Source organism: Puma concolor, chromosome A2, assembly GCF_028749965.1.
Source record: "Puma concolor isolate L17-30 chromosome A2, mPumCon1.1.hap2, whole genome shotgun sequence".
Classification (NCBI taxonomy): domain Eukaryota; kingdom Metazoa; phylum Chordata; class Mammalia; order Carnivora; family Felidae; genus Puma; species Puma concolor.
This window is the reverse complement of record NC_141668.1, coordinates 146,066,655-146,085,669: the sequence shown is the minus strand read 5'-3', so window position 1 is coordinate 146,085,669 and position 19,015 is coordinate 146,066,655. Positions and strand designations below refer to the sequence as shown.

Sequence of the window (19,015 nt, the reverse complement as noted above, 5' to 3'; positions counted from 1 at the left end):
AGAACTGAGTATCAGAGGGGGAGAAAAGTTCAGCATCAGGTTTTGTACATTCTTTATATTCAGTACATTCTGGCTAATAATGAAGATAGGTAGCATCCTTATCCATTTTTTTAAAAAGGTAAAAGACAAAAATAAACCCATGCAGCAATCTTCACTCACACGATTCCCCTCTGATTCACTGGATCTCATCAGGTGTAAGATGCATACTGATCTCTAACCCTAGCCACCATAATTCTTACACTGTAGTATGTAATAGATGAAAAGAACATTCATCATGAAGATACATTGCCTTTACAAAAAAAAAAAAAATTTTTTTTAATGGATATTTGTCAGATGGCTTTGGGAAAAAAAAAGTGTCTGAAAATGAATTAAAGTCCTATAATTACAGACATTTATTTATTTTTAAAGTTGTTTTTATTTTTGACAGAGAGAGAGAGAGACAGAGCATGAGTTGGGGAGGGGCAGAGAGAGAGAGACACAGAACCCAAAGCAGGCTCCAGGCTCTGAGCTGTCAGCACAGAGCCCGACGCAGGGCTCAGACTCACAGACCACGAGATCATGACCTGAGCCGAAGTCGGACGCTCAACCGACTGAGCCACCCAGGCGCCCCACAGATATTTATTTTAATTAAAAATACCTATTCAGTATCTGATATGTATAATGCACATTAGAGAGGGGTTTAACATTATTAAATTAATAGTCATCAACGCTGCACCTCTGTATATTGGCATGAGAATCTTTAGGCCAAATATTTTACTGTTAGTGAAATCACCACACCTAATGTCTGCTTAGAAATCATCAGTTTATAACCTGATCCAATATACACTAATAGAATTACTTTCTCTTTGAGGAATATTTGTTAAGTACCACCACCTTAACATTACATTTCTCTATTTGACAGGATTTAGGTGAACTAAAACTAGGTATAAACCAGAAGAAATAATCCTTTTGCATCAGGAGAAATGATCCCTCTATAGGGTTAAAACTAAATGTATGTTTCTGGTAAAGCTGTCTCAGTTTTGCTGTGCCTTCCCTGCAAAATAAAAGTTTTTCTGCAGTTTTACTGACCCTTTCAGATAGTGTGTTTCATAACTTGTGCAGCATATGCAGTGGTCCTGGTCTTCATATCAATGAGCAGAAAAATGCCCCAATATATATACCCAACACTCATAAATTAAAAGATAAATGGATTTTCATGAATATGATACCAAAAGCAAGGGCAATAAAAGAACATACAGATAAACTGGACTCCATCAAAATTTAAAACTTTTGTGCATCAAAGGACACTATAAATGAAAGAATGACAAGGCAAATCACAGAAAGGAGAAAACATTTAAAAAGCATTTATCTGATAACGGATTGGCATCCAGAATATATAAAGAACTACAACTCAACAACAACACAGCAACCTGATTAAAAATCAGGCTAAGAACTTGAAAAGATAATTCTCCAAGGAAGATAACGGTTAGCCGGTAAACGCATGAAAAGGTGCTCAACATTACTAATCACTAGGGAAATGCAAACCAGAACCACAATAAGATACCACCTCACTCCCATTAGGATGGCTACCATCAAAAAATAAGTGTTGGCAAGGATGTGGAGAAATTGACACCTTTGTGCATTATTGGTAAGAATGGAAAGTAAAAAAAAAAAAAAAAAAAATGGCAGTTTCTCAAAAAAATTAAACACACATGGCTACATGGTCCAACAAACCCACTTTGTGTTTATACTCAAAAGAAGTTAAAAGTAGAGACTCAAAGAGATATTTGTACATCTATGTTCATAGAAGTATTGTTTGCAATAACTCAAAAGTAGAAGTAACTTAAGTGTCCACTGACAGATAAATGGATAAACAAAATGTGGTATATATATATATACAATGGAATATTATTTGGTCTTAAAGAAGTAAATTCTGACACATGCTACAACATGAATGAACCTTGAAGACATTTTGCTAAGTGAAATAAGCCAGTCACAAAAGGACAAGTAAAGTAAAATTCCACTTATATGAAATACCTGAGTAGTCAAATTCTTATCGACAGAAAGTTACTAAAGGCTGGGGCATGGTGGCAGAGAGAGAAGTGGATGGCAAATTATTGTTTAATGGGTATAGAGTTTCAACTTTACAAGATAAAAAGGGCATTTGAGTATATGGTGGTGACTATAGTTCAACAATGCGAATGTACTTAATGCCACTAGACTATATACTTAAAAAATGGTTAAGATGGTAAATTTCATGTTATATTCATTTTACTTTTTTTTTAAAAAAAGGAATGCAATTCTTATGCACACTACAACATAAATGAACCCTGAAACAGTGAAATAGGTCAGACACCAAAGGGAAAAAGTCAACTTCACAGAAACAGTAATTAGAATAGAAGTTACCAGGGGTTGGGGGATGCATTAATTGGGGAGTTATTGTTTAATAGATTTTGTATTTGGGTGAACTAAATCCAAATCCTTCTGTTTGAGATTATGAAGAAGTTCTGGAAATGGACAGTGGCAATGGCTGCACAGTATGAATATACTTAATGCCACTATATTATTTTTAAATGAATTACATACTTAAAAATAGTTACGATGGTAAATTTTATGTTTATTTTACCCACAAAAACAACTTTTAGGGTAAGTGGGGGAAGTATCATAAACACTCTAAACGTAATGAAATTTTGCACTTCTGTTAAGACTTGTGCTCCTATACTGGGGCGCCTGGGTGGCTCAGTTAAGCGTTTGACTTTGGTTCAGGTCATGATCTTGGTGGTCTGTGGGTTTGAGGCCCATGTCGGGGCTCAAATAAATAAACATTAAAAAAATAAAAATAAAAATAAAAATAAAAATAAAAAAACAGAAAAGACTTGTGCTCATATAAGACCTGTGAGTCCCAGAAACAGTCAGACATTAAAGTCTTGACCCAAATCATTGAACTACCTCTGGTGTCTTTGTCCACAACATATTTTCTCTACTATATTTTCTCTACTATATATTTCTCTACTAATTGAACAAGGACCAAACTGAGGACACTGACAACCTCTAGCATTCACTCCTCACTGACCACTAAGGATCTATAAAGCATAATGTTTCCACACACTGCCATCACTTTCTACAGAAAAAATGATACCTGATGAAGTGGTCCAAATAAGCTCATGATAGAAATAATGAGACAGAATACATCAGCTCTTCTCTAAAGTAGGCTGCTTAAAATAAAGTCTAATATTCCATACCTGCCCTCATCCCCACTTTGAAAAATAAATTCAAGAATTGTCCCCTCCCCTACCTTGGTCCTCGGTCTTACTTTTATTTTTATTTATTTTAGTTTTTTTAGAAGTTGATATGTTTTTTAAATTTTTTTTTAAATGTTTACTTATTTTTGACAGAAACAGAGCATGAGCAGGGGAGGGGCAGAGACAGAGAAGGAGACACAGAATCTGAAGCAGGCTCCAGGCTCTGAGCTGTCAGCATAGAGCCCGATGTGGGGCTTGAACTCACGAACTGTGAGATCATGAACTGATCCAAAGTCGGATACTTAACCAACTGAGCCACTCAGGTGCCCAATTTTTTTTTAATGTTTATTTAGTTTTGAGAGAGACGGGGGGGGGGGGGGTGGCGCAGAGAGAGAGGGAGACAGAATCAGAAGCAGGTTCCAGGCTCTTGGCTGAGGGCACAGAGCCCAATGTGGGGCTTGAACTCACAATCTGCGAGATCGTGACCTGAGCTGACGTGGGATGATTAACCAACTGAGCCACCCAGGCACCCTGGTCCTAGGTCTTGTTTTTAAATGGTTAACTTGAGGGGCGCCAGGGTGACTCAGTCGGTTAAAGCATCTGACTTCGGCTCATGTCATGATCTCACGGTTTGTGAGTTTGAGCCTTGCATCAGGCTCTCTGCTCTCAGCACAGAGCCTGCTTTGGATCTTCGTCTCCCTCCCTTTCTCTCTGCCCCTCCCTTACTCGCTCTCTCTGTCTCAAAAACAAACATTAAAAAAATTTTTCTTAATTAAAAAAAATGGTGACTTCACTTGCCTGAAGAGGATTCTCAGAGTAGCAAGAATATTAGCTGGCAAGATATCACAAGAAAAGAAAACTACAGACTGCTATCCCTCATGACTATAGATGTAAAAATCCTCAACAAAAATGTAAACAAATCAAATCTATCAACAGAAAAAAGGACTATATACCATAACCAAATGGGCTTTGTCCAAGGAATGTTAAGGTTGGTTTAACATCGAAAATGCAATTAATATGCCATATTAATAACGAACAAAAACCACATGACAATCTCCATAGATACAGGAAAAGCATTTAACAAAATTTAACACCAATTCATGATAACCATTCTCAACAAACTAGGAATTGAAAGGCACTTGTCAATCTAATGAATGACATCTATGAAAAATTACATCTAACATCATAATTAGACCTGTATGTTGAAAACTACAAAACCTTGCTGTGAGAAAAATTAAAGAAGACTAAACAATGGAGAGATGTCCCAAGTCCTGGATTGGAAGACACACAAAAAACCCCAAACTAACTGCAAATTAACATAATCCCTATCAAAATCCCAGCTAGCTGTCCGCAGAAACTGACAAAGTGATCCTAAAATTATATAGAAATGCAAAAGACCAAAGAATAGCCAAAACAACTTTGGATAAGAAGAACAAAATTAGAGGGGCACCTGGGTGGTTACGCTGGTTAAGCATCCAACTCTCTCTCTCAAAATAAATAAATAAATAAACTTTAAACAAACAAAAAAAGACTTATACTTCCTGATATCAAAACCTGCTATAAAACTACAGTAGGGGCAACTGGGTGCTCAGTTGGTTAAGCATCCAACTCTTGATTTCAGCTCAGGTCATGACCTCACGGTTCGTGGGATAGAGCCCTGCATTGGGCCTCTGACAGCACAGAGTCTGCTTGGGATTCTCTCTTTCCTTCTCTCTCCTTCTCTCTCTGCCTGACTTGTGCACACTTGCATATGCTTGCTCTCAAAATAAATAAACATAAAAAAAAAAAACCTACAGTAATCAAGACACTGTATTACCAAGGCAATTCAATAGAAAAAAGATAGTCTTTAATAAATAGTGCTAGAGCAAATGAGTTGTCAACATGCACAAAAGATTATTTTGGACTCTTAACCCATATCATACACAAAGAATAACTAAAGTGGTTCATAGACTTAAATGTAGGTGGTAACATAATAAAACTTTTAGAAAAAAACATAGAAAATCTTTGTGACCTTGGGTTGGGCAATGAGTTCTTAGTCACAACATCAAAAGGTCAATCCATAGAAGAAAAAAACTGATAGGCTAGACTTCACCAAAATTAACACATGTTTGTAGTTATCAGAGGTTAGGAGTAGGAGAAATGGATGAAAGTGGTCAAAAGGTAGAAACTTCTACTTATAAGATAAATTAAGTATTGGGGATTCAGTGCATAACATGATGACTCTCATTAACACTGTTGTATAGTATATTTGAAAATTGTTAAGAGGGTAAATCCCAAGAGTTCTCTTACAAAAAACAACACTGTTTTCCTTTTTTTTCTGGTATCTGTATGAAGTGATAGATATTAACTAAACTTATTGTGGTAATCATTTGACAATATATGTAAGTCAAGTCATTATGCTGCATACCCTAAACTTACACAGTGCTGTTTGTCAATTATATCTCAATAAAACTTGTGGGGAAAAACATTTTCACACTTCAAAGATACCATTAAGAAAACAAAAAAAAAGAAGCCAAATACTGTGATAAAATATCTGTAAATCATATTATCTAAAAAAAGACTTGTGTCCAAATTACATAAAGATCTCTACAACTAAATAAGACAAGTAACCTAATGAAAAATTGGCAAAAGATTTAAATCAACATTTCAGGGGCGCCTGGGTGGCTCAGTCGGTTAAGCGTCCGACTTTGGCTCAGGTCATGATCTCGCGGTTCATGAGTTCGAGCCCCGCGTCAGGCTCTGGGCTGATGGCTCAGAGCCTGGAGCCTGTTTCCGATTCTGTGTCTCCCTCTCTCTCTGCCCCTCCCCCGTTCATGCTCTGTCTCTCTCTGTCCCAAAAATAAATAAACGTTGAAAAAAAAAAATCAACATTTCATCCAAGAAGATATATGAACGACTAATAAGTAGATGAAAAGATGCTCAGCATGACTGGGTGGCTTAGTCAGTTAAGCATCTGACTCTTGATCTTGGGCCAGGTCGTGATCTCATAGTTCATGAGATTGAACCTCATGTGGGGCCCTGTGCTAGTGATGTGGAGCCTGCTTGGAATTTACTCTCCCTCTCTCTCTCTCTCCCTACCCCACTCGTGCTGTCTCTCTCTCAAAATAAATAAACTTAAAAAAAATTAAAAAAAATAAAAAGATGCTCAACATCAATTATTCACGAGGGCAAAGCAAATGAAAACCACCATTTCAAACCCACTAAATGGTTACATTAAAAAAGACAGTATCAACTCCTGGGAGGGATATGAAGAAATAGGAACCCTCATACACTGTTGGTGAGAATGTAAAATGAGGGGCACCTGGCTGGCTTAGAAGAGTCTGTGGTTCTTGATCTTGGGGTTGTGGGTTCAAGGCCCATGCTGTGGGCAGAGAGTACTGTGCTAAGCAAAATAAGTCAGTCAGAGAAAGACAAATACCATATGATTTCATTTATATGTGGACTTTAAGAAACAAAACAAATGAGCACAGGGAAAAAAGAGAGAGAGGCAAACCAACAAACGGACTCTTAACTATAGAGAACATACCGATGGTACGCGAGGGGAGGTGGGTTGGGGAATGAGTGAAATAGGTGGTGGGTATTAAAGAGTACACTTGTGATGAGCACCAGGTGTTGGTGTTGAATCACGATATTGTACACCCAAAACTAACAGTACACTGAACATTAACTGCAACTTAAAAACAAATAAATAAACTTAAAAAAAATTTTCTTAATGTAAAATGGTGGGCCACTTTGGAAAACACTTTGGCAGTGTCTTAAAAGTTAAACAGGCATTATCAATTCACGCTACTTTACCAATGATTTTATGCAAAAGTTCCTCTACTTAAAGCCCCAACAAGGAGACTTTTTCATTGGAAAAAGACAATAAACAGTAGTCAACAATATTACAGTTAATCAAATAGTCTAGATTAATAGGACAAAACCATGAAAATAAATATCAATATTAAATTAAGATTTTAAAAAACTCTGTATCTTCTCAAAGTTAAGACTCTGGTGACTGCTGTGTTCTAAATTATCATTAAATCAGAGATGACACCAGTGAAATGGCAGGTGACTATGACATTTACAGAGTGCCATGAGTCAGGAACTGTTTAATCTCTCAGCAAACAAAGAATTTGAGGCTTAAATAGTCTGTTCTGCCTAAGAACACTAAGATCTGACTGCCACGGTAAAGCTATTTACTCTTTCCTCTATTTCTTTTTTAAAAAAAATTTTTTTTTCAACGTTTATTTATTTTTGGGACAGAGAGAGACAGAGCATGAATGGGGGAGGGGCAGAGAGAGAGGGAGACACAGAATCGGAAACAGGCTCCAGGCTCTGAGCCATCAGCCCAGAGCCTGACGCGGGGCTCCAACTCACGGACCGCGAGATCGTGACCTGGCTGAAGTCGGACGCTTAACCGACTGCGCCACCCAGGCGCCACTCTTTCCTCTATTTCTTAAGGCTTCTAAGGATTTCAGTATAAGACTAATATTTGTAAATAGTATGATTTGAACTGTTATTGCTTGAGTCTAACATATCTATTTAGATTTAGGTATATCCCCAAAGGCACAGTTCATAAAATAATATTATTAAACAATAGTTCAAATATACCTGTGTAGGGGCACCTGGTGGCTCAGTGGGTTAAGAGGCCGACTGTTGATCTCTGCTCAGGTCATGATCTCACAGTTAGTGGGATCAGAGTGCTGCGTCGGGCTCCATGCTGACAGTGCAGAGCCTGCTTGAGATTCTCTCTCTCTCCTTTCTCTCTCTGGCCCTCTCTGCTCTCTCTTGCTCTCTCTCTCTCAAAATAAATACATAAACTTAAAAAATTAAAAAAAACACACACCTGTGTATACCAAAAGAAGTCTTTAAAAGTAACACATCATAACATTATTTAAAAATATTTTCAGGCTTTCTCCCTAAGGTCGGGAACAAGACAGGGGATTTCCACTCTTGCCACTGTTATTCAACATATTATTGGAAGTCTTAGCTTCAGCAATTAGACAACACAAAGAAATAAAAGGCATCCAAATCAGCCAGGAGGAGGTCAAACTTTCACTCTTTGCAGATGATATGATACTCTATATGGAAAACCCAAAAGATTCCACCAAAAAATGCTAGAACTGATCCATGAATTCAGCAAAGTCACAGGATATAAAATCAATGCACAGAAATCAGTTGCATTCCTATACACCAATAATGAAGTGACAGAAAGAGAAATCAAGGAATTGATCCCCTTTACAATTGCATCCAAAACCATAAAATATCTAGGAATAAATCTAACCAAAGAGGTGAAAAATCTATACACTGAAAACTTATGAAAGCTTATGAAAGCTTATAGAAAGCTTATGAAAGAACTTGAAGAGCACACACAAAAAAAAAAAAATGGAAAAATATTCCATACTCCTGGATAGGAAGAACAAATGTTAAAGTGTCAATACTACCCAAAGCAATCTACATATTCAATGTAATACCTATTAAGATAACACCAGCATTCTTCACAGAGCTAGAACAAACAATCCTAAAATTTGTATGGAACCAGAAAAGACCTCGAACAGCCAAAGCAATCTTGAAAAAGAAAACCAAAGCTGGAGGATCACAATCCTGGACTTCAGGATATATTACAAAGATTTAATCATCAAGACAGTATGGTACTGGCACAAAAACAGACACTCAGATCAATGGAACAGAACAGAGAACCCAGAAATGGACCCACAAAGGTATGGCCAACTAATCTTTGACAAACCAGGAAGAATATCCAATGGAATAAAGACAGTCTCTTCAGCAAATGGTGCTGGGAAAACAGGACAGCGACATGCAGAAAAAAGTGAACCTGGACCACTTTCTTACACCATACACAAAAATAAGCTCAAAGTGGATGAAAGACCTCAATGTAAGACAGGAAGCCATCAAAATCCTCAAGGAGAAAGCAGGCAAAAACCTCTTTGACCTCGGCCGCAGCAACTTCTTACTCAACACATCTCCGGAGGCAAGGGAAACAAAAGCAAAAATGAACTATTGGGACCTCATCAAAATAAAAACCTTCTGCAGAGCTAAGGAAACAATCAGCAAAACTAAGAGGCAACCAACGGAATGGGAGAAGATATTTGCAAACAACATATCAGATAAAGGGTTAGTACCCAAAATCTATAAAGAACTTCTCAAACTCAACACGCAAATAACAAATAATCCAGTGAAGAAATGGGCAAAAGACATGAATAGACACTTCTCCAAGGAAGACATTCAGATGGCCAACCGACACATGAAAAAATGCTCAGCATCACTCATCATCAGGGAAATACAAATCAAAACCACAATGAGATACCACCTCACACCTGTCAGAATGGCTAACATTAACAACTCAGGCAACAACAGATGTTGGTGAGGATGTGAAGAAAGAGGATCTCTTTGGCACTGCTGGTAAGAATGCAAACTGGTGCAGCCACTCTGGAAAACAGTATGGAGTTCCCTCAAAAAATTAAAAATAGAACTACCCTATGACCCAGCAACTGCACTACTAGGTATTTATCCAAGGGATACAGGTATACTGTTTCGAAGGGGCACATGTACTCCAATGTTTATAGCAGTGCAGTCAACAATAGCCAAAGTATGGAAAGAGCCCACATGTCCATCGATGGAAGAATGGATAATGAAGATGTGGCATATATACACAATGGAGTATTACTTGGCAATCAAAAAGAATGAAATCTTGCCATTCACAGCTACGTGGATGGAACTAGACGGTATCATGCCAAGTGAAATTAGAGAAAGACATCATATGACTTTACTCATCTGAGGACTTTAAGAGACAAAACAGATGAACATAAGGGAAGGGAAGCAAAAATAATTAAAAACAGGGAGAGGGACAAAACATAAGAGACTCTTAAATATAGAGAACAGAGGGTTACTGGAGGGGTTGTGGGAGGAGGATGGGCTAAATGGGCAAGGGGCATTAAGGAATCTACTCCTGAAATCATTGTTGCACCATGTGCTAACTAATTTGGATGTAAATTATAATAAATAAATAAATTATAGAAAGTAAAAAAAAATAAATAAACCTTAAAAAAAAAAAAGAGAGAGACCCAGCTCTCTACTATCAACTCAACATTGGCAATGTAGGTCCAGCTTACACCCTTCCAATAAATTAACACTGTTCCTTTAAAAAAATAATAATAATAATAATAAAATAAATACAGTTACTAAATTGTTACCATTAGCAAAATACTATATATCTTTTTCTCAAGGAAAGCACCTTTGACTACTTCCTTAATTAGTACCAGTGCCACAGAAATTGTATAATACTGGTTTTGAAACCTAGCAGAGAATTTTGTGCCAAGTTGAATAATTCAAGCTTCTACAAGGTTTTATTCAAACAGTATTGGAAATCCCCATTTAATTGGGTTTACATGTATATAAAAAGTAGCTCAAATTTTTAAGGTTTCATTTTGTTATAATTCATTCCACGTTTATAACACTAGAAGTACATTTGTTAATAGGAGAACATGATGGGTTACATAATTTTAGTGGGAAGTTACTATGCTCTTCTCTTAAGGCCTTTATGCAGTCTGCCTCCAAAAAGGTTACCATAAACATAATTAAGAAGTAATCAAGAGCTTATAAACAAAGGGGAAGAAATTATCCTGCTTAGCCACATTACATAGTAAAAACAGAACACTGAGTTTATACTTTACCTGCAGGTTTAAGGTCTCCTATTCGAATAATGTGTGGCCAATGCTGGAGTGTTTTTGCAAAAAAAGGGTTGGTTACTCCTAATATGACTGAGGGCCTACATAAAAACAAAACAGAAACAAAGTGAGAAAAAGACAAATGCTCCATCAGTGAAGAATAATTTATAATTTCTTTAGATTGAACAACAGATTATATTTTCCTTCACTCCATGCATTACATAACAACTAGATGCCAGGCACCATGTTTAGCCCTAGACAAGTAAAGATGGAAAGACATGGTCTTCCTAAAAGCATACAGGAAGAAACGTATGCATACCCCATCACAATGCCACAGATTAGAAAATGGTGATGGGGGTATCAAACATACAATAATTACAAAGGAGAAACTGTATCTATCAACAAGATTAAAAGACAGCTTCACTAAAGAGATGACATTTGCACAAAGATATGAAAGATGCACAGAAGTTCTTTCCCAAGTGGATAAGGGAGGTAAAGGTGATGCAGGAGAATAACTAATATGTGCAAAGCAATGAAATGAGATGGTGGAGTGCCTGAAGAACTACAAATAGCTCAGTATTTCTACAGCACAAAGCAAGAATGATGAGTGAGTTAGAAATGAAGGTAGATGGCTGGATGCTGGCCAGATTATTAAGTACCAAGTTAATATGCTAAGAAGTTTAGAAATCTTGTAGGCAAACAAAAGCTAATACAGAACCAAGCAGAAGGATGCCACATGAATGAAAATGTAGGAAGATCACACTAGGAAATCTGGAAGGTGTCCTACAAAGACGGTAAGAGATTTAGGAAAAGCAACAGCAGACATGACAAAGACTGGAGACAGTTAGGCTGAGAACAGACTTTTGGAAGAAGATAACAAATGTTATTATGAGAGATATTTTATGGTGTTAAATTGACAGAATTTGGTAAAATTTGATGTGGGGCATATAAAGAAGGAGAAATTTATGACAATTTTACCATTCATGAAAATAGGAAGGAGCATGGGTTTAGGGAAGAAAACAAGAAGACAGAAAGAATTCAGTTTATACATGTTTAGTTTCAGTTGCCATTAATATACCTAGGTGGTAAAGTGATAAAAAACAACAACAAAACCCTGGACATATAGGTCTGCACCTTGCAAAGATCTGGGCTAGGCAGATAAATTTCAGCCATTGGTATACAAGTGTTAACAGAGTCTGTGGGTAGAGATAAGATAGCTCAGAAAGAATCATCAGTGTGAAATCAGATCCCAGAACACAGTGCTGGAGAACACCAACACTTAAGGTGCTGGCAGAGACAGAGACATCTGCACAGGGGACGGAGATGCACCACCAGGCAGACAGGTGAGAGTGGTGTCAAAGATTAAAATGCTTTCAAGTTCAACAGCTTAAATGTTATTAAGAAACGGAAGGCAGGGAAAATAGGACAATAATGTGCACACAGGGTTGGGCAGTGAGAGGGTCTTGATGACTCTGACTTCAGTGGAAGTGGAGAAATCAACCTGTGGGTGCTTGGGTGGCTCAGTCAGTTAAGTGTCTGACTCCTGGTATTGGCTCAAGTCATAATCTCACAGTTGTGAGATCGAGCCCCACATTGGCTCCACACTGACAGCACAGAGCCTGCTTGGGATTCTTTCTCTCTCCCTCTCTCTCTGTCCCTCTCCCACTCACACAAGCATGTACACTCTCTCTCAAAGTAAATACATAAACTTGAAAAATAAAAAAGAAATCAACCTGCAATGGACTGAGAAGCAACCAGAAAGCCAAGAAGTAGAGACAGTACGTGGAGATTTCTTGTTGTTGTTGTTATTCTAGAAATTTCACTATGAAAAGAAGGTAAGCAATAGAGCAGGAGCTAAGGGGGAAAGGGTAAGATAATTTTTTCCCTTTAATATATTGGGAAGAATTTTGATGTTTCCATGCCAATTCAACGAAGAAGAAGGAAAAGGAAGTTATAGAGCAACAAGAGATAACAGAAGGCAAGAAAACAGAACTCAAAGTATAATCAGATGGCTATTGATGACAATACATCCTCCACTAATAAATAAAATCATTGAAAAGAAAACTAGTTTTGACACTTGACATGTAGAAGTATTACAAGCAGTTCCTCAAACCTTCCTTTACCAAATCAAGATGCCAATAAGTTCAAAATTTAATTTTACATAATTTGGTTATATAGGAAATACTTGGTCAATAAAAATTATTTTGTTTACTCACGGGGCTTGAGTACGAGTAGTATATTCTTTGAATTCGCTATCATGAATAGTGAAGTAAGGTCGGAAGTCACTGAAGTACTTTAATGGAGAAATACAGCTGTGGAGGAAAGAAGAACATTTTAAACAAAGGACACAGAAATTAAAGGCCCTACTCAATAACTATAAAACATCAATAACACACAGTATACACACATGGGATTACTTATTTCAGTAAACAGCAAACTTATTTCAGGAAATCAGAAAGACAAATGGAAATACATAATAATATGGAATGGAGTATTGAAAGAACACGGGACTTGGGGCAGAGGATGGGTTGAAATTCTGGCATTACCATTCCCTAGTTACATGTCTTTTACTAGACACTGACCATTCATGCAAAGTTGTCAGGTACCAACTTTGCATAAGTGAATGAATGTTTCTTGTTCAATCAATCAAAGCAAAAAAACCCCTCATGGTTCCAGCCCTCCTGGAGCATGAATTACTTATCTCATCCATGAAACGGGGCTATAATGAGCACCCTTCTTATAAGAGAGGTGTTGTCTGGATCAGTGCAATGAGTGTGCAAACATAACACAGATGGAAAAATGCTGCAACTATCACCATCAGGAACCAAATATACTCACTTCACAAGTGCCAATACAGTCTCTGACGACTCTGATGGTGACGGTGCCATGACCACGAGGGGCTCCCCCAACAGGACCAGCTCCCAAAGCATCTGACTATGAAGGAAAACTGGGCAGAAACACCTAAAAGGTGTTTATATGGTAGAAGTATTATTTTCCAACCCTGTTTTTTAAGTTCTTAGATAATCATTCTAAAAACTTCATACTGATATAAATTCTTCCAGCTATTTGTACCTTGTTGTGACATACAAATTCATTTAGAATACGGTGATGCATAAGTCTCTTTAGTCCACATTAAAAAACAGATCAATTTGACTCCAAGTTTTAGAAAATGAAATGTGATATATTGACACAGAATGGCTGACAAATAATAAAAGCACATAAAATAATTATTAAATTATACCATATGGTAGATTTATTTCATCATTATTGCTTTCTTACATTTGAATTTCTGTTGTAAAATTTTGAAGAAAACAAGAAAAATCAATTTTCCAAAGGATATTTATTGGATGTAATTAATTTAAGAGCCAAGGCATTCAATGTTAAAAAATGATGGAAACAAATCACAAGGGGGAGTTCGAAGGCCAAACAACAGAATGATTTCCTGGGCAGATCCTTCCCTTACAGAAATGCTGCAGATTTTTATAGTAGCCCTGGAACTAGATGGAAGCCTATCAGAACAGAGCTCTGGCACACTACTTAGCCTCAGACATTTGGTAACTTTTACTTATTTAGTAATTTCTTCCATTAGGGTAACAACTTTTCCCACTAGATTGGAGGAAAAAATACTTATCTATTTATAAAAATCATAATCAATCTACCCAGTTAAAAACACATATACACACAAGAAACAAAGAAAGGCAGAAAGAAAGTCTCTTTTGTCCACATTAAAAACCATATCAATTTGACTGATTCCAATTTTTAGAAAATGAAATGCGACATATTGACACAGAATGACTGACAAATAATAAAAGCATATAAAGTAATTATTAAATTGTACCATATGGTAGACCTATTTCATTAATATTGCTTTCTTGCATCTGAATTTCTAGTGTAAATATTTTGAAGAAAACAAGAAAAATTAAACAAGAAGGAAAAAAGAAAAAGAAAAAAGCTTACATGCAAAAATATAAAACAGATTTGTGGAATGGAAATTAGGGAAATTTAGTTTTAACTATTCAAAGGCAAGAATACAAATGTGAAGGAAGTGCAAAAACACCCAAAGCAAAATACTAAACAGTTCAAGGATAAGACAAACAAGCTCTTCTTCCTCTTCCTTTCCTAAACAATTCAATCCTAAAACAGAACATGGTGCATGGTAGGCATCTCTGCCAGGACAGAAAGGAAGACATGATGGCTCAGAGCAGGGTGTGAGGGCTTATGTGAGATAAGGGAGACGTTCACATGGAGAAGGTGACTTGCTGTGGGGCTGCTGGAACCCAAACGTGGTGAGGAAGGTGTACATGTGTGAAGGTGATCTGGTTTGAGATGACAGGCCAAGAAGTGTGAGGGGCCTGGAGGGGCAGCCTGGTATGAAGTGTCAGAGCCAGAGTGTGTTGAAGTTGTCCACGGTGGAATGTAAGAGCAGGGGGAATAGGGTGTGTGCATGGAGAGGTGGTCTGGGATGAGGTATAGGAGCACTGTAGTTGGTAAGGAGGGCTTTCTTCTGGGGGTTGGCCTAACATCGGGAGCCAGAGCACAAGCAAGCATATGGATAGGGGGCCTAAATGTGCAATACAGAAGCCTAACTGGGGTAGGAGCATAACCACGTGGGGGGAATCTGGCATGGAGCACAGCCTGAGAAGGTTGAGGAAGGGTATTTATGAAGGGCAGGTGGGTGTAGAGTGTCAGAGCCCAAGTTGGGTAAGAAAGTCATCTGCACGGAGGAGAGGGTTTAAGCAGCGATGAGATACTGGTTACTAACAAGGAGTGATTAAATAAGTAAATAAATTAAGAATAATAGGAGGTAGTTCCTCATAAAGGGAAAAGAAATACCAATATAGAAAGAAAACTAGAGTGAACCTTGTCTTGTAGGATTGGAATTGGGGGTACTGGTGTGACTTTAGGGTTTTCAATATATACACATGTAGAAATACATATGCAAAAACGTATACGTATTATATATGAGTAGGTACATATGCATCTCTTTACAAATATATATGTATGTATGTGTGTGTGTGTGTGTGTGTGTGTGTATATATATATATATATATATATATATATATATATATATATATGTATACTCCCTAGCTCTGTCCACTGAGAGGGCCTAAAATCAGTGATATTCCAATAGCAATGAGCTCAACCAGTACCCAGATTTTGGCTTCTGAATCCTATTCTCCACTAAAAAAAGCCAAGGCTTTTTGAAGAAATGGGTGATTCCAGGGCTAAGGAAGAAAAAATACAAGAAAATCTTGGCACCCAAGAAAACATAGGTCCACGCAAAAGCTTATATACAAATGTTCGTAGTAGCATTATATGTAACAGCCAAAAAGTAGAAACCATCCAAATATCCTTCAGTGAATTAATGGATAAATAAAATGTGGTATCCACACAACAGAACATCATAAAGTGAATCAAATAATGATTCAGGCTACTGCATGGATAAACCATGGAAATGATTTGCTAAGTGTAAGCAGACACAAAAAGCCACGTATTTTAGGATTCTATTTATATATCCCCATATATAAATATGGGGCATATTTATGTATGCCCCAAAGAGGCCAATCGATGGAGATAGAAAGTAGATTAGTGGTTCCCAGAGGCTGGTAGAGGAGAGAGAATGGGGAATAACTGCCACTGGGTACAGGGTTACTTTTTGAACCCTGTTCTAGATGAAAATGTTCTAGAACTAGATAGCAGTAATGATTGCACAACTTTGTGAAATACAGTAAAAACCAGTGAATTGTATATTTTAAAAGAGCAAATACTATGGTATGTGAATTATATATCTTTTTTTAATTAAAAAAAAAAAGATAAGCTTGGCACATTTTATACTAGAAAGCAAGGAAGTGTTTCAGGGTGCCTAAGTGGCTCAGTCAGTTAAGTGTCCAGCTCTTTGTTTTGGCTCCAGTCACGGTCTCATGGTTCGTGAATTTGAGCCTACATCAGGCTCTGTGCTGACAGTGCAGAGCCTGCTTAGGATTCTCTCTCTCTCTCTCTCTCTCTCTCTCTCTCTCTCTCTCTGCCCTCACCCACCCCCACTCGTACTCTCTCTCTCTCTCAAAAATAAATGAATAGACTTTAAAAAAAAAAAAGGAAGGAAATGCTTAAAGAATGACAAGGATATGTAAAAAAACAAAACAAAACAAAACAGAGGCCAACTTGAAGACAAGTGTCACTGGCCAAATTGGGGACAACTGGAACACCAAATGAGAATAATGGATTTTAATAACCTATTGAATAAAACAGAAAAAAAACAACAGCCCATAAAATATACACAATGTAATGATTTAAAATATTTCTACAAATTCTTTGACACTCCTTTTAAAACATGGAAGCCTAGTGGCTCAGTTGGTTAAGTGGTTAAGCATCCAACTTCAGCTCAGGTCATGATCTTGTAGTTCATGGGTTAGAGCCCTGTGTTGGGTTCTGAGCTGACACCTCAGGGCCTGGAGCCTACTTTGGATTCTGTGTCTCCCTCTCTTTCTGCCCCTCCCCCAACCCTGCTTGGTCTCCCTCCCCACCCCCCTCAAGAATAAACATTTAAAAAACAACAACAACAACAACAACAAACCATGGGAGCCCAATCCTCCCCCTCTTAGCTGTGGGCTACGTTATTGGTTTACATGTAACAAACAGAATAAGGTAAAGCAACAATGTGTAATTTTGAAGGCTGGGTCATAAAAGACATTTTGGCTTCTGCCTTGTCTCAGATCACCTGCCCAATACTGTGAGAACATTCAACTTGCCCTATGGGCCGGTCCACATGGCTAGAAATGAGGCTCCTGCTAAAATCCACAAGAAATGGTGACCTCCAGCCAGCAGCCAAGTAAGCCTTTTAGGGAAACAGATACTCATGCCCCATTTGTCCAAATGACTAAAACCCTAGCTAGTATCTTGACTGCAACTTCATAAGAGATTTAGAGCTAGAACCATCTAGCTAAGCCATTCCCAGATTCCTAACCCTCAGAAAGTGTGTGAAGTACTATTTGTTCTCTCAAGCCTCTACATATTGGGGTAATTTATTACACAGCAATAAATAACTCATATACATAGTTTCAAAGTGCCTCCCCACAAAATACTTATTCACAAAAAGAAAACGAGTAACTACCAATCAAGAAGCTTGGAGAATACCACAAAGTAAACGTCACCAGTAATAACGCAAGCTACCTCCATGTCAAACATGCAGAGCTTGAATCTAATTTTGAGTAAATCCCAGACAGACCTAAACTCAGGGATTTCCTACAAAATAACTGTCTTGTAACCACAAGAAGCTTAGGTGTATGAAAAGAAGACTTGAAGATCTATTCCAGACTGAAAGAGAGACAGAAGAGACAGGACAAGGAAATGCAACAGAAAATTCTGAACTAGTATTGTGACAACTGGTGACATCTGAATTAAATAATATTATCAATGTTAACTTCCCAATTTTGATGGCTGCATTATATCCTTATTTGTACGAAATAGACTCTAAAGTATTCAGAGATGATGGGAACATCAGGTCTTCAAATGACTATCCACTGGTTCAAGGAAAAAAGTTTTCTATATTATACTTACTACTTTTCTGTAAATTTATGATTGTTTCAACTATCTATATGCATGTATACACATATACATTTACAAATATAAACATATATATATGTATAATTTTGAAACAATCACAAATTTACAGAAAAGTGGCAAGTGTATGTATGTGGGTAAGTATACATTTAATAGTGGGATGCCCTTAAGGCATTAAAGCTGGAAATTATGTTTTCTCACAAGTATTGTAATATATTCTCAGTAAGGGCAAAAACAGACAGCAAGTACAGTTATAAGATGAAGCATTCTATGAAATTATAGTACATTAGAAATATCTATTATATAAAGTACTTTTATTAGGGGAGATAAGTATTAAATATTCAAGGAAGAAACCTATCTCCAGCTCGAACTTTAATAAATATTGATGGTATGTGTCTAATTAACTGCAGTGTAAAATTACTAAAATGAGAGTTCTGTAGGAAAATCATAGGATATTTTTTCAGTATTATTTTTATATCTCCACTCTGGAGTGGCACGCTTTATGCTAAGCTCTACTGCTCCCCACCCCTGCCAAAAGCCATCCTCTGGCAAAAATGAGAAACTTAC

General features: G+C 37.2%; 1 protein-coding gene across 3 annotated transcripts in view; it reads right to left on the bottom strand.

Annotated features, from left to right (window-relative positions):
- DENND6A (DENN domain containing 6A) overlaps positions 1–19,015 on the bottom strand; it is a 65,527-nt gene that overhangs the window by 10,308 nt on the left and 36,204 nt on the right. For all 3 annotated transcript variants that reach the window (XM_025916210.2, XM_086697842.1, XM_086697843.1), the window contains 3 exons: positions 13,727–13,849; positions 13,105–13,200; positions 10,895–10,989 (listed from right to left, as the gene is read on the bottom strand). In XM_025916210.2, the coding sequence (XP_025771995.1) occupies positions 10,895–10,989; positions 13,105–13,200; positions 13,727–13,849 (314 nt within the window). The remainder of the gene's footprint in view (positions 1–10,894; positions 10,990–13,104; positions 13,201–13,726; positions 13,850–19,015) is intronic.